Source organism: Maniola jurtina, chromosome 28, assembly GCF_905333055.1.
Source record: "Maniola jurtina chromosome 28, ilManJurt1.1, whole genome shotgun sequence".
Lineage (NCBI taxonomy): Eukaryota > Metazoa > Arthropoda > Insecta > Lepidoptera > Nymphalidae > Maniola > Maniola jurtina.
In genome coordinates this window covers 1,276,000-1,290,784 of record NC_060056.1, presented here as the reverse complement: position 1 = coordinate 1,290,784, position 14,785 = coordinate 1,276,000, and the positions used below count along the sequence as shown (strand labels likewise).

Here is a 14,785-nt window from a genome sequence, read left to right as displayed (position 1 = left end):
CTTAAGGGTCATGAGCCCGGCCTGCCCGCGAAATTCAATTTTAATTTGGTTTTTCGCAATTTGTAAACTAGGCAACCCACACTTATGAACTTATAGAACTGTAAGAGGGAGAGTGCAGTAAGTAGGTATACAAAAACATACACTCTAATAGGTGCATCTACACATTATAATAAAATTGTAGAAGTGGTGTCTGTACAATGGAAATATATAAAAAAAAGTAGCAGGGGTTGTTATTATATCGGTGCCGAACCTTCTTCTTCTTCCAGCCCTTATCCCATGCTACGTGGGGTCGGCACAACATGTCTTCCTCTTCCACTCTCTTCTGTCGTCCATCAACTTATCATCTACCCCTTTTATACGCATATCCTCTTTCACGCAATCCATCCACCTTTTCTTTGGTCGTCCTCTTCTCTTTTCTCCATCCACATGCATATTTAACATTCTTCTAGTGATATGACTCTCTTCCCTCCGCATTACATGCCCATACCATGCCAGCCTATTACTCCTCAATTTGTCTACCACTGGTGCTACTTTTAAACTTCCCCTTATATATTCATTCCTTATCATGTCCATTCTTGTCACACCACACATCCATCTCAACATTCGCATTTCGGTCGCATGTAATCGTCTTTCATCCTTTCCTTTTACCGCCCAACATTCTGAACCATACAATGTGACAGGTCTAACGACAGTTTTGTAAATTTTCCCCTTAAGTTTAAGGGGCATTTTCGGGTCGCATATAACACTTGAGACCTGTCGCCATTTCATCCATCCCGCATTCATTCTATTGTTCACGTCTCGATCAATGCTACCGTCACTTTGGAAGAGCGAACCGAGGTACCGGAAATTGGAGCAGACAGGTAGAGTTACGCCATCCAAACAGATATCAGAGAAACTGGAGGGGCCACCGAAGTCACAGAACAGATGTTCTGTCTTCGTTCGGCTGATCCTCAGGCCAACACTCTCCAATTTCTCTTGCCATCTACGCAGTCTGCTCTGGACGTCGGCCGCATCTTCTCCGACAAGCACAATGTCGTCGGCAAACAGCATGCACCAGGGCGCTTGTTCCTGTATGTTTGACGTCAGAGCATCCATTACCAGGACAAACAAATAAGGACTTAAAGCCGATCCCTGATGCAAGCCTACTTCCACATTGAACTTGTCCGTAACGCCAGCTTCTGTTCTGACCCTTGTACTCGCTCGTCTATACATCGCTTTCACAAGCCTCACATACTTCTCAGGCAATCTCTTCACTTTCATAGCCCACCACAAAACTTCGCGAGGAACTCTGTCATATGCCTTTTCAAGGTCGATAAATACCATGTGCAGGTTTCTATGTGCATTCTTGTATTTCTCGCAGAGTTGACGGAGTGCGAATATTGCATCTGTGGTACCTCGACCTGGCATAAACCCGAACTGGTTTTGGGTAACCTCAGTCTCCTCTCTCATTCTTCTTTCTATCACTTTTTCCCAAATCTTCATACTATGTGACATGAGCTTTATTCCTCGGTAGCTGTTACAGTCTTGTACATCACCCTTGTTTTTGTAAATGGGAAAAATTGTAATTAATTTTTTTTGTCTGTTTGTCTGTGTGTTTGTGCACGCTAATATCAGAAACGGCTTATTCGATTTAGATACGGTTTTCACTAATATATTGTAGTAAGCTTCACTTAGGACTTCGTCTGCGATGGCGCTTGCTGGCGCGCGTGCTGTGCTTGTTTGGAGTGTTTTTTTTTGTTAAGAGTGGCTGGTTTTTGTGTTAGTTGGTGTTTTTTGGTGGTGGAACTGACTGGGAAGCGCTCTAAAGGGGCGCCGCGCGTATGTCGGCGGGCGCCGGCGCAGACGGAGTCCATACTTGTATAAATTCAATAACTTGAAAATATCACAAACTTGACATTGGCTAATCAGAGTAAAGCCAGATTTAAAGAAAAAAAAAAAAGCTTCACTTAACATTTAGTGTTTATTTCATGTCAATCGGTTCATAAATAAAAAAGTTATGTCAATTAAAAGAATCACGGCGAACATTTTTAACGTACAGAGTACGTACTACACCACAGACCAATAACATATAGGACTATATATACTACACGCCTCGCGCCTGAGCATCCGTGGCTATATAAAGCGCGCTGATTCCACGCGAACGAAGTCGCGGGCACAGCTAGTTAATAAATATAAATAAATAAATAATAATTATGTCACTGGATCAAGTTTTTTCACCAGTGTGTTTCCTCAAGGTATGGTTATCTAAATGACATTTCATTGTAAACTTTTCCTGACACAGCTCACATGTATACGGTTTCTCTCCAGTGTGAGACCTTAAATGACTGTTCAAATAACACTTCCTAGTAAATTTCCTTTCACAAAAGCTGCAAGGGTAAGTTTTTTCACTAGTGTGGTTCCTCATCACATGATTATTCAAATGACATTTTTGTGTGAACTTAGCGTGACACAAATCACAGGAATAAGGCTTTTCTCCGGTGTGAGTCCGTACGTGGCTAATTAAAGTGCTTCGCTGTGTGAATCTAGTGTGACATATTTCACAAGAGAAAGGTTTTTCACCCGTGTGAGTTCTTACGTGATTGTTCAAAGTGCTTTTTTCAGTGAACTTGGCGTGACATATTTCACAGGTGAAAAGATTTTCACGAGTATGAGATCTCATGTGCCTGTTCAAAATAGTTTGTCGTTTAAACGTAGAGTGACATAGGTCACAGAAAAACGGTTTCTCACCCGTGTGAGACATGACGTGAGTGGTTAGATGATATTTTCTCGCGAATTTAGCGTGACATGTGTCACAGGAATATGGTCTTTCGCCAGTGTGACACATGATGTGAGAAGCTAAGTCAAACTTTTTTGCAAACTTGGCGTCGCATTGTTCACACGAGAAGGGTTTTTCACCGGTGTGAATCCTCATGTGTGACTCGAATGCACTTTTGTATTTACATTGTTTCTGGCAAATGTGGCATGTGTATGTTTCCTTAGTTTTGGCAGCTCCACTTGTTTGGGTCTGGCTATATTCCTTTGGTATATGGGAATCTAAAAAAGAAAATATTTTTTGATTTGACGACCTCCCTGGCGTATCATAATGATTAAAACAGGTCAAATGCGAGTCAGCCTCGGACACGAAGGGTTCCGTACCATCGTAAAAGATCTACCAAACACTTACAATGGACCCCCGGTAATTCCACAAACGTTTTGCAGGGCAGTGTCGAACTATCGAATTTGCCGGATTATAGAGTACTGCCTAAGACCCCCTATAGTCCGGATTTTTTTTACAAAAGAGTACCTTGTAATCTGACAAATCATTATAGATCCAATGATAAGATTCTATATGTCATACATACTCTGAAGTACAAATCATACTTCACTATGTATGTCAAATTTAGTAAATTCAATAATAATAGACATGTCGGATTACAGGGGGAAGGCCGGATTAGACAGGGACCGGATTACCAGGGGTCCACTGTATATAGAACATGCAAGTTAATGACGGACTGCACCATCTATATGTATTTGTTTTTGTGATGTAACCAGAATTTCACGGTTTTCTAATTTTTTTTCTTTACTTGTGCTATAAGACCTACCTACCTGCCAAATTCTATGGTTCTAGGGCAACAAGAAGTACCGTATGAAATTTCTTGGCAGCCACGACTGACAGACGAACAGACACATAGACAACAAAGTGATCCTATAAGGGGTCAATTCTTTTGAGGTACGGAACCCTAAAAATCGGTCAAGTGCGAATCAGATACAAAGGGTTCCGTACCCTTCGTATCTGACTCACACTTGACCGATTTTGACTTGTATGAGAAGTAACACTTTTTTTTTAATTTTTATGGCAGTTATTTTGAAATTTTTGTTACTTGTTGTTGTAGTGGCTATAGAAACATATATTCTGTGAAAATTTCGTCTCTCTACCTATTACGGTTCACGAGAATATAGGCCACTGACAGACAGACAGACGGACAGCAGGGGCTTAGTAATAGTGTCCCATTGGCACCATTTGGGTACGGGACCCCACAAAGTATATACCCATGGCACATGGCTATGTTCAGTTGGCAATACCTACACTCACCACTTACCATGTGAAGAGCAGTCATCATCAGCCCTGGCTCCAGCTTTACACCATTTCTGGAACACAACACAGCTGTTACACTATTATATGCAATCTATACTCTACTAGCTGTTACCCGCGACTTTGTTCGCGTGGATGTAAGTTTTTTAAAATTCCCGTGGGAACTCTTTGATTTTCCGGGATAAAAAGTAGCCTATGTGCTAATCCAGGGTATAATCTATCTCCATTCTAAATTTCAGCCCAATCCGTCCAGTAGTTTTTGCGTGAAAGAGTAACAAACATACACACACACACACACACATACAAACTTTCTCCTTTATAGTATTAGTGCGAAGTGCGATGTCCATATTACTACTATTAAATAAAATTGAAGTATCATGTCTGTTTGAACGGCTAATCTTCGCAATGGCTAAACCTATTTTGATGTGACTTTCACAGACAAGTAGAGGATTAACCAAGGAGTAACATAGGCTACTTTTTAACCGACTTTGAAAATGGTGTTTTGTTTTTTTACCTATGTACACTGATATCTCCGAGATTTCTGAGCCGATTTGCCTATTTTTTTTTAATCGTTAGGCCTCATTCGCACGAGAGCTTTTTTAACGTCCGTCAAAAAAGCGTTCAAATAGAACAAATGCATTCCCAAGTATCTGTCATACGGCATCGCTTTTTTAACGCGCACTTTGTATCGTCAACGCAACGCTTTTTTAATGCTCGTGCGAATTAGGGCTTAAGCCCTAAGGAAGCTTTGCGACACTGTCCCGTAAAAAATTTGGATTCCAACTCCTTAATCCTGATGCTGCTGGGGATCTGACCAATCCACGCTGGCGAAGCCGCGGCCATCATCTAGTATAATCCATACTAATATTATAAATGCGAAAGTGTGTCTGTCTGTCTGTCTTTCTGTCTGTCTGTCTGTCTATCTGTCTGTCTGCTACGTTGTCACGGCCCAACCACTGAACCGATTTTAATCCGCCTAATCCAGGATATTATCTATCTCCATTCTGAATTTCAGCCAAATCCGTCCAGTAATTTTGCGTGAAGGAGTAACAAACATACACACACACACACACATACAAACTTTCGCTTTTATAATATTAGTATGAAGTATGGTATGAAGTATGAAGTATGATTTTGCATTTGTACTGCTTATATGGGTCCCTGACCTGCAATAAAACGATTTTATTTATTTATTTTTATTTATTTAATAACCCTTCCTTTTAGCTTTGCCACAGTCAGGTAAAAAAAAGGGTGTCAAAATTTAAAGTTTGCTTTTGTTTGTGGTTTGGTTGGACGCTTAGGTTCTATTGGGGAATATCACATCACACTAATATTATAAAGGAGAAAGTTTGTATGTGTGTGTGTGTGTGTGTGTATGTTTGTTACTCCTTCACGCAAAAACTACTAGACGGATTGGGCTGAAATTTAGAATGGAGATAGAGTATACCCTGGATTAGCAGATAGGCTATTTTTTATCCCGGAAAATCAAAGAGTTCGCACGGGAATTTTTAAAAACCTACATCCACGCGAACGAAGTCGCGGGTATCAGCTAGTAACCTTATAATCAAGTGTTTCACTAGTCACTAAACTATGTATGTCAGTATTCTATGATATCACTACATTTGTTTAGAGAAATGGTCTAATTGAGTTGTTGTAACATCTCCTGGTTTATGCCATTTAACTGGGACACATATACATACATATATTTCATCTGAATCATACCACACAGCTGCATTTGTTTCACACTAATATTATAAAGGCGAAAGTTTGTATGTGTATATATGTGTATGTTTGTTACTCCTTCACGCAAAAACTACTGGACAGATTTGGCTGTAGAATGAAGTTAGATAATATCCTAGATTAGCACAAAGGCTACTTTTTATCCCGGAAAACCAAAGAGTTCCCACGGAATTTCGAAAAACCTAAATCCACGCGGACGAAGTCGCGGGCGTCAGCTAGTATGAGAATAAAATTAAAATAAACTCACTTTAACCCCTTTGGCGGTATGCCCTGAAGACACATTTTTGCCTGTTATATGGTACTCTTGATCCTGTTGTCTTTGTAACCGAGCAATATCACTAAAAGGCAGTTCTGTTTTAATTGGAATAAAAATATCAACTTCCTTTTGTTCATTCGATTGTTCCAACTGTAGACTAGATGTAGCCATATCTATTTCAGGTCCACTGTAGTCATTATCTTCTACATAGTCTCTCTCAAATGTTACTTCTAGTTCTACTATTTCTTGCTTCGGTATTATAAGGTCTAGTGTTATTTCTTGCTTAGGTACTATAAGGTTTTCTGTCACTTCTTGCTTGGGTACTAAAATGTCTTTCGTTATTTCCTCCTTGGGTACTAAGTCTTCTGTTACTTCCTCATTGGGTACTGAGTCTTCTATTTCCTGCTTAGGCTTTAAGAGACCAGCATGAAGTAACTCCTTGGGATGTTCTGCCATTTTGATGTGTTTATTGTTTGATTAGATCATGATTCATGACACATTAGATAGATTTTTGAGAAATGACTTGTTCCTTTGGTTTTTTGATATTTTAAAGTATTTTCTTATTTCCTTAAATAACTAGAATGTATAAACCTTCTGGAGAGTCGAAATATTTGATCGCTTTCTCCTTTAAAGCTGGCCTGCTCTGCTGGCCTGGCCTGTGCTGTGCACAGACCACGAATCCGGAGATAGACGACGAAGTTCCATAGATCTGTTTATGATTAGTAGCGAGTACTATACATACCGATAATATCGGATTATATATATAGAAAAAATCAATATCTATCTATAATAAACTTTCTTTGTATCATGGTCTTTCTATTTCACCCTCTTATGGCAATTTAACACTATACATTACACGTCTCTTTCCCACAATATAATATAGATGTAAACGGTTGCGGCAAAACGTCACGATGACGTCATGACAGCCTAGTAATTTTAGGGATGGCCTCGAAAATCGTAATGAATCGTAAATTAAATATAGTGTCGCACTTTATCGTAAAAATATCGGTTTTTCGGTTTTCATTTACCGATTTTCGGCAAATAACCGATTTATTCAACTTTTTTTGGTCAACAAAAATAAAACAAAATAATTTAAATAATTTATTAACGATTTCAAAATCTTATTAACTATTTTTGGTTCAATGACGTGATGGTGATAAATATTAGCACGCTTAAAAATTAAGGTGGATGCGACGGGTCTGCCCGCGAAATTCAAATTTAATTTGGTTTTTCGCAATTTGTAAACTAATACGACAACGTAGGCTTATGGCATTCTATTTGCGACAATAACAGTATCATCCCCACCTATTTATTTAAAAATCTTCACTTGAAAGGGTCCAGTTTAAGAAATTAGCTCTAGTATCCACTATAACTCACAAATTAGTCGACCATACTAGAGCTAATTTCTTAAACTGAACCCTTTCAAGTAAAGGTTTTTATGTAAACCTGTGAGAATGCTACTGCCATTGGAGCAATTAAAATGCCATAAGCCTAGGTTGTTGTATTAGTTTACAAATTGCGAAAAATCAAATTAAATTTGAATTTCGCGGGCAGACCCGTCTCATGCCCTTAAGGGCCGGCGCACACATGGCGGAGTGCGGCGGAGTTCAGCGCAGAGCATGCCCGCGAAGTTTTCTATTCGCGTGACACATTACGCGAATTTCTACCATAGAATGCGCGAGCACGCGCGGGACTGCGCAAGTATCCGCACGGATGCACAATTAAATTTAGATATTATTTCAATGAGGACAAAGTCGATAATACTTTGACTGTGAAAAATGCTCTGCGCTGCGCTCCGCCATATGTGCGCCGGCCCTTAAAGTACCTAAACTAAACCTTCGTAGGGTTCCAATGCACCACAACAAACTCAGCTGGGTATTTTTTGTTGTTACCATCTCACAATCACACTTAAAACTAGTCAGAGCAATTTATTCATACTATTTTTTTTATCATTATCTTTTAGAAAATAAAAACTTTACATTTCAAGATACATCTCCAAAACGTTGTTTTGAGAGATTATTATAAACTGTATAACAATTAAATATCATAAAATGAATTGCTATAAGTGTAATAATTGTAGTTTTCTGACCAGCGTTTTATGTTTAACACAATCGAACGTCTTGGACGAATTATACAAGACGCAAATGCCAAATTATCGTAGTCTTTATAAAGATATCATTCATTTAAAGTTACTGAGGTCAAGTATCAACCGATTTAAGTAATAAAATTTACATTGTCAGGAAATACAATACAAAACCAGATAATGCAACAAGAATTTTGCATAACAACATGACTTATCTCATACTTATGACATACTTTTGTGTCTTATGACACAAAAGTATGTCATTATTATTCAGTTACTAGCTGATGCCCGCAGCTTCGCCCGCGTGGATTGGTCAGATCCCTTGCAGCATCAGGATTGGAGTTGGAATCCAAATTTTTTATGAAATAATGTTGCAGTTCCTCTATCGATTAAAAAAGAAATGACGCAAATCGGTTCAGAAATCTCGGAGATTTTGGTGTACATAGGTAAAAAACACAACTCTCTTCTTGAAAGTCGGTTAAAAAAGTAGCCTATGTTACACCCTGGTCAATTCTCTACTTGTATGTGAAAATCCCGTTAAAATCGGTTCAGCCGTTCCGAAGATTAGCCTTTTCAAACAGACAGACAGACAGAAAAAATTTTAAAAACGTGTGATTCAGTTATGGTATCGTTCAAATAACCATATGACCTTAATATGTGGTAGTTATTTCGAAATTACAGACAGACACTCCAATTTTATTTATTAGTATAGATAGTATAGATGTAGTCATGTTTTCAACAATAATAATTGTACTTGATTCTAAAAATACCATTCAAGTGAGAGTCGGATTCGCACAGAAGGGTTCCGCACGATCGTACAAGAAATCTCAAACCAGTGTAATAAAAATGTGCAAATTAATGACGAATGTGATTTAGTTAAACTAATTATTTGATTGGGAACACAAATCTTTAATTTTTTTGTGATGTAACCATAAGTTCACGGTTTTCAAATTTTTTCGTTCAATTGTGCTATAAGACATTGCCACCAGCCAAATGTCATGATTCCTATTTTGATTCCCCCAAAATGGCAGACACGGGGGGCAGACAGACAGACAACGAAGTGATCCTTTATAGGTTCCTGTTTTCCTTTTGAGGTATGAAACCCTCGACAAATGTAAATCTTTTCCATTAAACTACATTAACCAAAATATATTCTAGTAAAATGTATGAAACAAAAATTTTCAAAATCTATTTATGTGGATAAAAATCATGATCAGTTTACAAATTCACAAAAAAATTAAGTTTACTAAATCAGATATAGATGGCGCTGTTGCCATTAACTTGCATTGTGGCAACTGTGCCACAATGCACACTGGTTAAAATATCTTGTATAATGATATGGAAACCTTCGTGGGTGAGTCCGACTCGCACTTGACCGGATTTTTTATACCTAAAGCCTGACTAACTAAATTCGTCATCATTCCAAAACGCTAAATGGTTGCAATTTTCCGGACAATGCGTTCTTAAAACCACTTTTAGAATGACCACAACCGTTTAAGCTATCGAATAAATTATTTATAAATAAAATTATCTCTGTAATGAAAATGCCATCATCGATGTTTACAGGTATCGTACAATCGTTAAAATGTCCATGTATGTCTTCATCCGCATTGACACAGTGAGGGCCACCTCTCTGCTAAAGACTCTTACAGCAAGCTTGACCTGAAAGGTAAAATGAATTATCAATGAATTACACAAATTCGAGCAAATTGTTAGTTATAAAATTATGAGACATAAATCACAACATTTCATGATAATCTTTGACTTTGATTAGATATGTGATGTAACCACAAATTCATGATTTCGGATTTTTCCCTTTATTAATTATTGTGCTATTAGGACATTGCTAGCTACCAAATGTCATGGATTATATACGGGAAGTATCTCAAGAGCTTTGATTCCCTTGTCTTGATAGAGACACAGATAGACAGACAGAAAACGAAGTATAAGGATTCCTTTTTTCTTTGAAGATATGGAACCCTAAAAATAGAGGACCTAAATGAATTAAAATAAATGCATCCTTTACTTTATTCTTATATCAAGGACATAATTCAAGAAATTTTTGGGCTGGGTCTTAAAAATAGTGCCACTGGTGCCGCTATTTTATGCACCAATTGGTCAAACCAATAATTAGTGGGACAAATTGAACTTTAAAATGTTATACAATCTACTTTGTCCTACTTGGAGGGGCAATGTGTAATAAGCCAAAATAAAAATCGGTCAAGTGTGAGTTGGACTCGCACACAAAAGGTTCCATACCATCGCACAAGATATAACACTATTTAGCACGCTGAAAAACAGACATACAGACAAACGGACGGACAGGTGGACGGACAGCGGAGGCTTAGTAATAGAGTCTCATTGGCACCCTTCACGTACGGAACCCTAAAAATTGATACGAGTCGTTGCAATGCTAAATACTTTTGGGTGCTCCACCTGTTTCTTCATAAAATGTTTGTAAAACTTCAGTTTGGTATGGTAAGATGTCTTTACTTGCCTTCATATTATCGACAGAATTTGGTTTCAAATGTCTATCTGTTAGTCGAGTATTCCTTACAGTGCCACCAATCCCACCTACCGCATATATTTTTTCAATGATCTGACACGCAAATAGCACGGCGATTAGCGATGATTAGGTCCTTTTTCTGAAATTGTTTAAATGACATTTTAGTAGATGTGGAACATCACACATATTATGATATACTTTTTTGCCATTCATAATATAATAATAAACATTCAACCCATCATTGTCACTGCGAAGGAGACTGGTAAACTTTTTTTTAGAAAAAGTGCTATTACGAGGGCGGCACTGAAAATTTCGGAAATCAAGGAAGTGACACAACATTACTATTTAAAACATGTATTTATTGCTTTTCGAAGTATTCTCCGCGAAATTTGACACATTTTTCCATATCATGGAACCAATCATTGAAGCAACCATTCCATTCGGAAGTTGGGTATCTATAATACTACCATGTACAATCATAGTATTTTGTTCCAAACTAGAGGATGCCCGCGACTTCGTCCGCGTGGATTTAGGTTTTTAAAGATCCCGTGGGAACTGGTTGATTTTCCGGGATAAAAAGTTGCCTATGTCAATTACAGGGACGCAAGCTACCTTAGTACCAAATTTCATACAAATCGTACAGCGGATAGGTTTTTAAGAATCCCGTGGGAACTCTTTGATTTTCCGGGATAAAAAGTAGCCTGTGTCCGTCCCCGGGATATAAGCTAACCCTATACCAAATTTCGTCAGAATCGGTTAAACTGTTGGGCCGTGAAAAAGTAGCAGACAGACAGACAGACAGACAGACAGATAGACAGACAGACAGACACACTTTCGCAATTATAATATTAGTATGGATGTTAGATTTAAGGAAAGTATTTATGGAATTGCTATAAAAAACAAATAAACAAGTGTAAATTAAAAATTTATAACACCCCCGACGATCCAAAGTATCAGAGTTTTCCAAAACATCATTTTCAAATAAATAATTATGTATCAAGGCAACATCCATCTTGACAGCTTGACATTTGTCAATTGACATAATATTATGAACCTAACGGTTATGTAACCTTCTTTTCTACAAGAAAACTAGAAAAGAGCTGATAACTCTTAAACGGCTGAACCAATTTTTTTAGATTATAGCTAAGAACACTCTCGATCAAGCCACCTTTCAAACAAAAAAAAACTAAATTCGGTTCATTCGTTTAGGCGCTACGATGCCACAGACAGATACACAGATACACAGATACACACGTCAAACTTATAACACCCCTCTTTTTGGGTCGGGGGTTAATAAAAAAGATCTTCATGTGCATCTGACATCTGAAACTGCTGAACCGATTTTTTAAATTCTTAGACCAGTAGAAAGCTGAGCAATTCATGAGTGACATAGGCTATATTTTATTTTCAAAAAGTTAGAGATCTTTACTAAAATTGTAATTAGCTACCTGTGCATGTCACTTTTTCATAGCTTAACAATAAAACCAATTTAGATGTTTACCAGAAAGATAGCTTGCATCCTGAAGATGGATACCATACTATATACATATACTGGAAAATTAAATAAAGTCTAAATAAAGCCATTATTGTTTTTCTACAGACAAAATGACGGGTGTAAGCTTGTATAGTGAATGTAAAATAAGTAGTACAGATTCTTAATATGAGGTGTATGAATATAGTCTGCACATTGTATAAAAACAGAAATCAGCCAAGTTTGTGTATTTAATCCTTAGTCTATGACATTCAATTCCATCAGCCTGTATGCGTTCACTGCTGGGCATAGGCCTTTCCAAGAGTGGGCCACCAAACACGGTTCTCCACCTTCCGTGTGGACTATACAAATTTCAAACCCCTTATGGGTTGAATTTTCAAAAATCCCTTCTTAGCTACGTCTACCGTAATGACTATTTGCATACCAAAATTCAGCCCCATCCGTCAAGTAGTTTGAGCTGTGCATTGGTAAGTCAGTCAGTCAGTCAGTGATTTTTATATGTATAGATATATGGTATGATATTTAATAAACCACTGTTTTACTTGCCTCAATTTGTTCAGGAATGCCTGGTATAGTTCCAACATGTTTCTTTTTCAGTTTTGTAGCTTCTCACACAGCACCTCAGGTGCAGGATTTCACTGTGTTCCCAGTGTAAACACCAATTCAGATGACCAACTCCTTATTCTGGAAAGTTAAGGCAGAAACATAAAGTAAATGGTAAATTATATTATCATTCATAAATAGAGTAAATTTTCTTTTTTAGCTCAACAAAAGAACCAGATTTGGAGAAATCCCACAGGGAAACAGCTTGCATCTGGAGACACAGATAGGCATTTTAAGAGCCATGCTTTTTATCCTAGAAAATTAAAGAGTATCCATCTCATAGATAGGAATTTTGAAAAACCGAAACAAAGTCATGAGTATCAAAGTGTTTATTTTATAGGAAGCTTTGAAGTGTATTAAAGAGTTCACACTTCACAATGAACAACATAATGAACATTTTTAGCCACTCATCAGTGAGAATATCCCTGTTTATTTGGTATAATGGATATATTTGGATTTGGCATGTTTAATGAAGAAATTCATCTGAAATTAATCCATACCAATATTATGAACGTGAAAGTGTAACTGTAACTTTTCACAGCCTATCCATTTAACCAATTTTGACGAAATTTTGTGGTGATAGCTTGCATCTCGGAGATGGATGCAGGCTATTTCTTGTTCCATGAAATGAAAGAGTTCTTAAAAATCTAATTCCACGTGGATGAAGTCACAGGCATCATCTATTTGGCACTGAAATAGCTTGCATCCTGGAGGAGACATAGGATACTAATTTTCATCCCAGAAAATGAAAGAGTTCCCATGGGATTTAAAAAATCTAAGTCACGCGAACAAAGTCGCGGGCATCATCTAGTAATACTTACTCTGTGATGACAAAACTATGCTTTCCACCTCCGTAATTGCAGTCTTATATAGTTATCATACTGCATGCATGTATGAGAGTCCCTTTAGCCTTTTCCATCCAGTCGTTCTCGTCCAGCCACTCTCCTGAGGTAGTTTTTCCAGCAGCTTGCACTTGGAGGTTGTTTTACATGCCCTTATCGCCTTCACAGTAAGAACACCCCCAGAAGTCCCCAGAACCCCCAGAAGATGTTTGGTGCATCTTCGGCATTCGCTAGATGTGGGCCACCTTTCCTTTGATCTTCGTGAAAACGCAAAATGCAAGTCCAAACCAAGAAATACATTTCTCAATCGCGGTTATGGTTATTAGCGCTCACTGATTCTTTATACGAGTGTATACAAAACAAGTATACTCAATTTAAGAAAAAAAGACGATGAATTTCTAAGAAAAACATATGAAACAGTGATTTAAATTGGCTAAAAAGTTTTCGTATTTTATTGATTTCTACGTTACGCCATTTTTATTGATTTTTGTTTTATCAACAGTGTTGTCGACATTTGATTTTATTTCCCCCAAATTCAGATTTTTAATCGTACCTATTGAAATGAGAAATCCAATGAACGACATTGAACATTTTTATATTTTGTATGTTACTGCTACTCTGTTTTATATTACTTTATTCAAAAAATGGTTATCATGTTATATCACTGTAATTTCAAACCTAAATATATTATTTTACTTAAATTTGCTCTATGATTCTTAAAAACCTTTAATTTTGGCAACATGAAATTTAAAGTTAAATCCAATAAAATATTATACTTTTTTCTATAAAAATCTAAGCTCGTTTTTCTTCCACCTTTAGGGTAAAACCCTTAGCTGGTCACACTCCTCATGCGACCATTCCATATAACTATAATACATATAGTAATAAAAAATTTCAAACGTGTGCGTAAAATATAGCTGTGGTAGTGAAGCGAGAAGCTTAATGTCTACCCATACTAATTATGTGAGATAGAAGACATGTACTTGCAATGTACCTAAGCATATTTGAAATACCGTAGGATAGCCGGCCCTGGTGCTGTGCTTAAAAATTGACTTGACAGTTGACACATTTCTCAGTGGCCTGTCAGTTGTCACTTATTCGTAGTCTGTGCTTGTCACCACAGACCTTACACCATAGATTATATACCTTACACTTACTAACCTTTTTTTTTTTTCTCGTCTGGCTTTACAC

General features: G+C 37.4%; 1 protein-coding gene and 1 long non-coding RNA gene across 3 annotated transcripts; both read right to left on the bottom strand.

Moving 5' to 3' along the window:
* Positions 1 to 2,092: 2,092 nt before the first annotated feature.
* Positions 2,093 to 6,732, bottom strand: LOC123879696 (gastrula zinc finger protein XlCGF57.1-like). 2 transcript variants are annotated; one of them, XM_045927581.1, is made up of 4 exons: positions 6,707 to 6,732; positions 6,060 to 6,603; positions 4,080 to 4,128; positions 2,093 to 3,033 (listed from the first exon to the last, which is right to left on the bottom strand). In XM_045927581.1, the coding sequence occupies exons 2-4, from the start codon at positions 6,522 to 6,524 to the stop codon at positions 2,204 to 2,206; spliced, it is 1,344 nt and encodes a 447-aa protein (XP_045783537.1). In that variant the 5' UTR covers positions 6,525 to 6,603; positions 6,707 to 6,732; the 3' UTR covers positions 2,093 to 2,203. The 2 variants fall into 2 exon arrangements, with proteins under 2 accessions (XP_045783537.1, XP_045783536.1); XM_045927580.1 differs by lacking the exon at positions 6,707 to 6,732 and having other exon boundaries at positions 6,060 to 6,700.
* Positions 6,733 to 12,695: 5,963 nt separating this feature from the next.
* Positions 12,696 to 14,625, bottom strand: LOC123879732. Its single transcript, XR_006799056.1, has 2 exons — positions 13,574 to 14,625; positions 12,696 to 12,833 (listed from the first exon to the last, which is right to left on the bottom strand). It is a non-coding gene; the product is annotated as an uncharacterized LOC123879732 (long non-coding RNA).
* Positions 14,626 to 14,785: the final 160 nt, after the last annotated feature.

Excerpts from the sequence above, each read along its gene's own strand:
- LOC123879696 (XM_045927581.1), bottom strand. The coding sequence starts at position 6,524 with ATGGCAGAACATCCCAAGGAGTTACTTCATGCTGGTCTCTTAAAGCCT. Across the intron at positions 4,129-6,059 it reads ATACCGCCAAAGGGGTTAAA|AAATGGTGTAAAGCTGGAGC; the intron begins GTGAGTTTATTT and ends GTTGTGTTCCAG. Across the intron at positions 3,034-4,079 it reads TGATGACTGCTCTTCACATG|ATTCCCATATACCAAAGGAA; the intron begins GTAAGTGGTGAG and ends TTTCTTTTTTAG.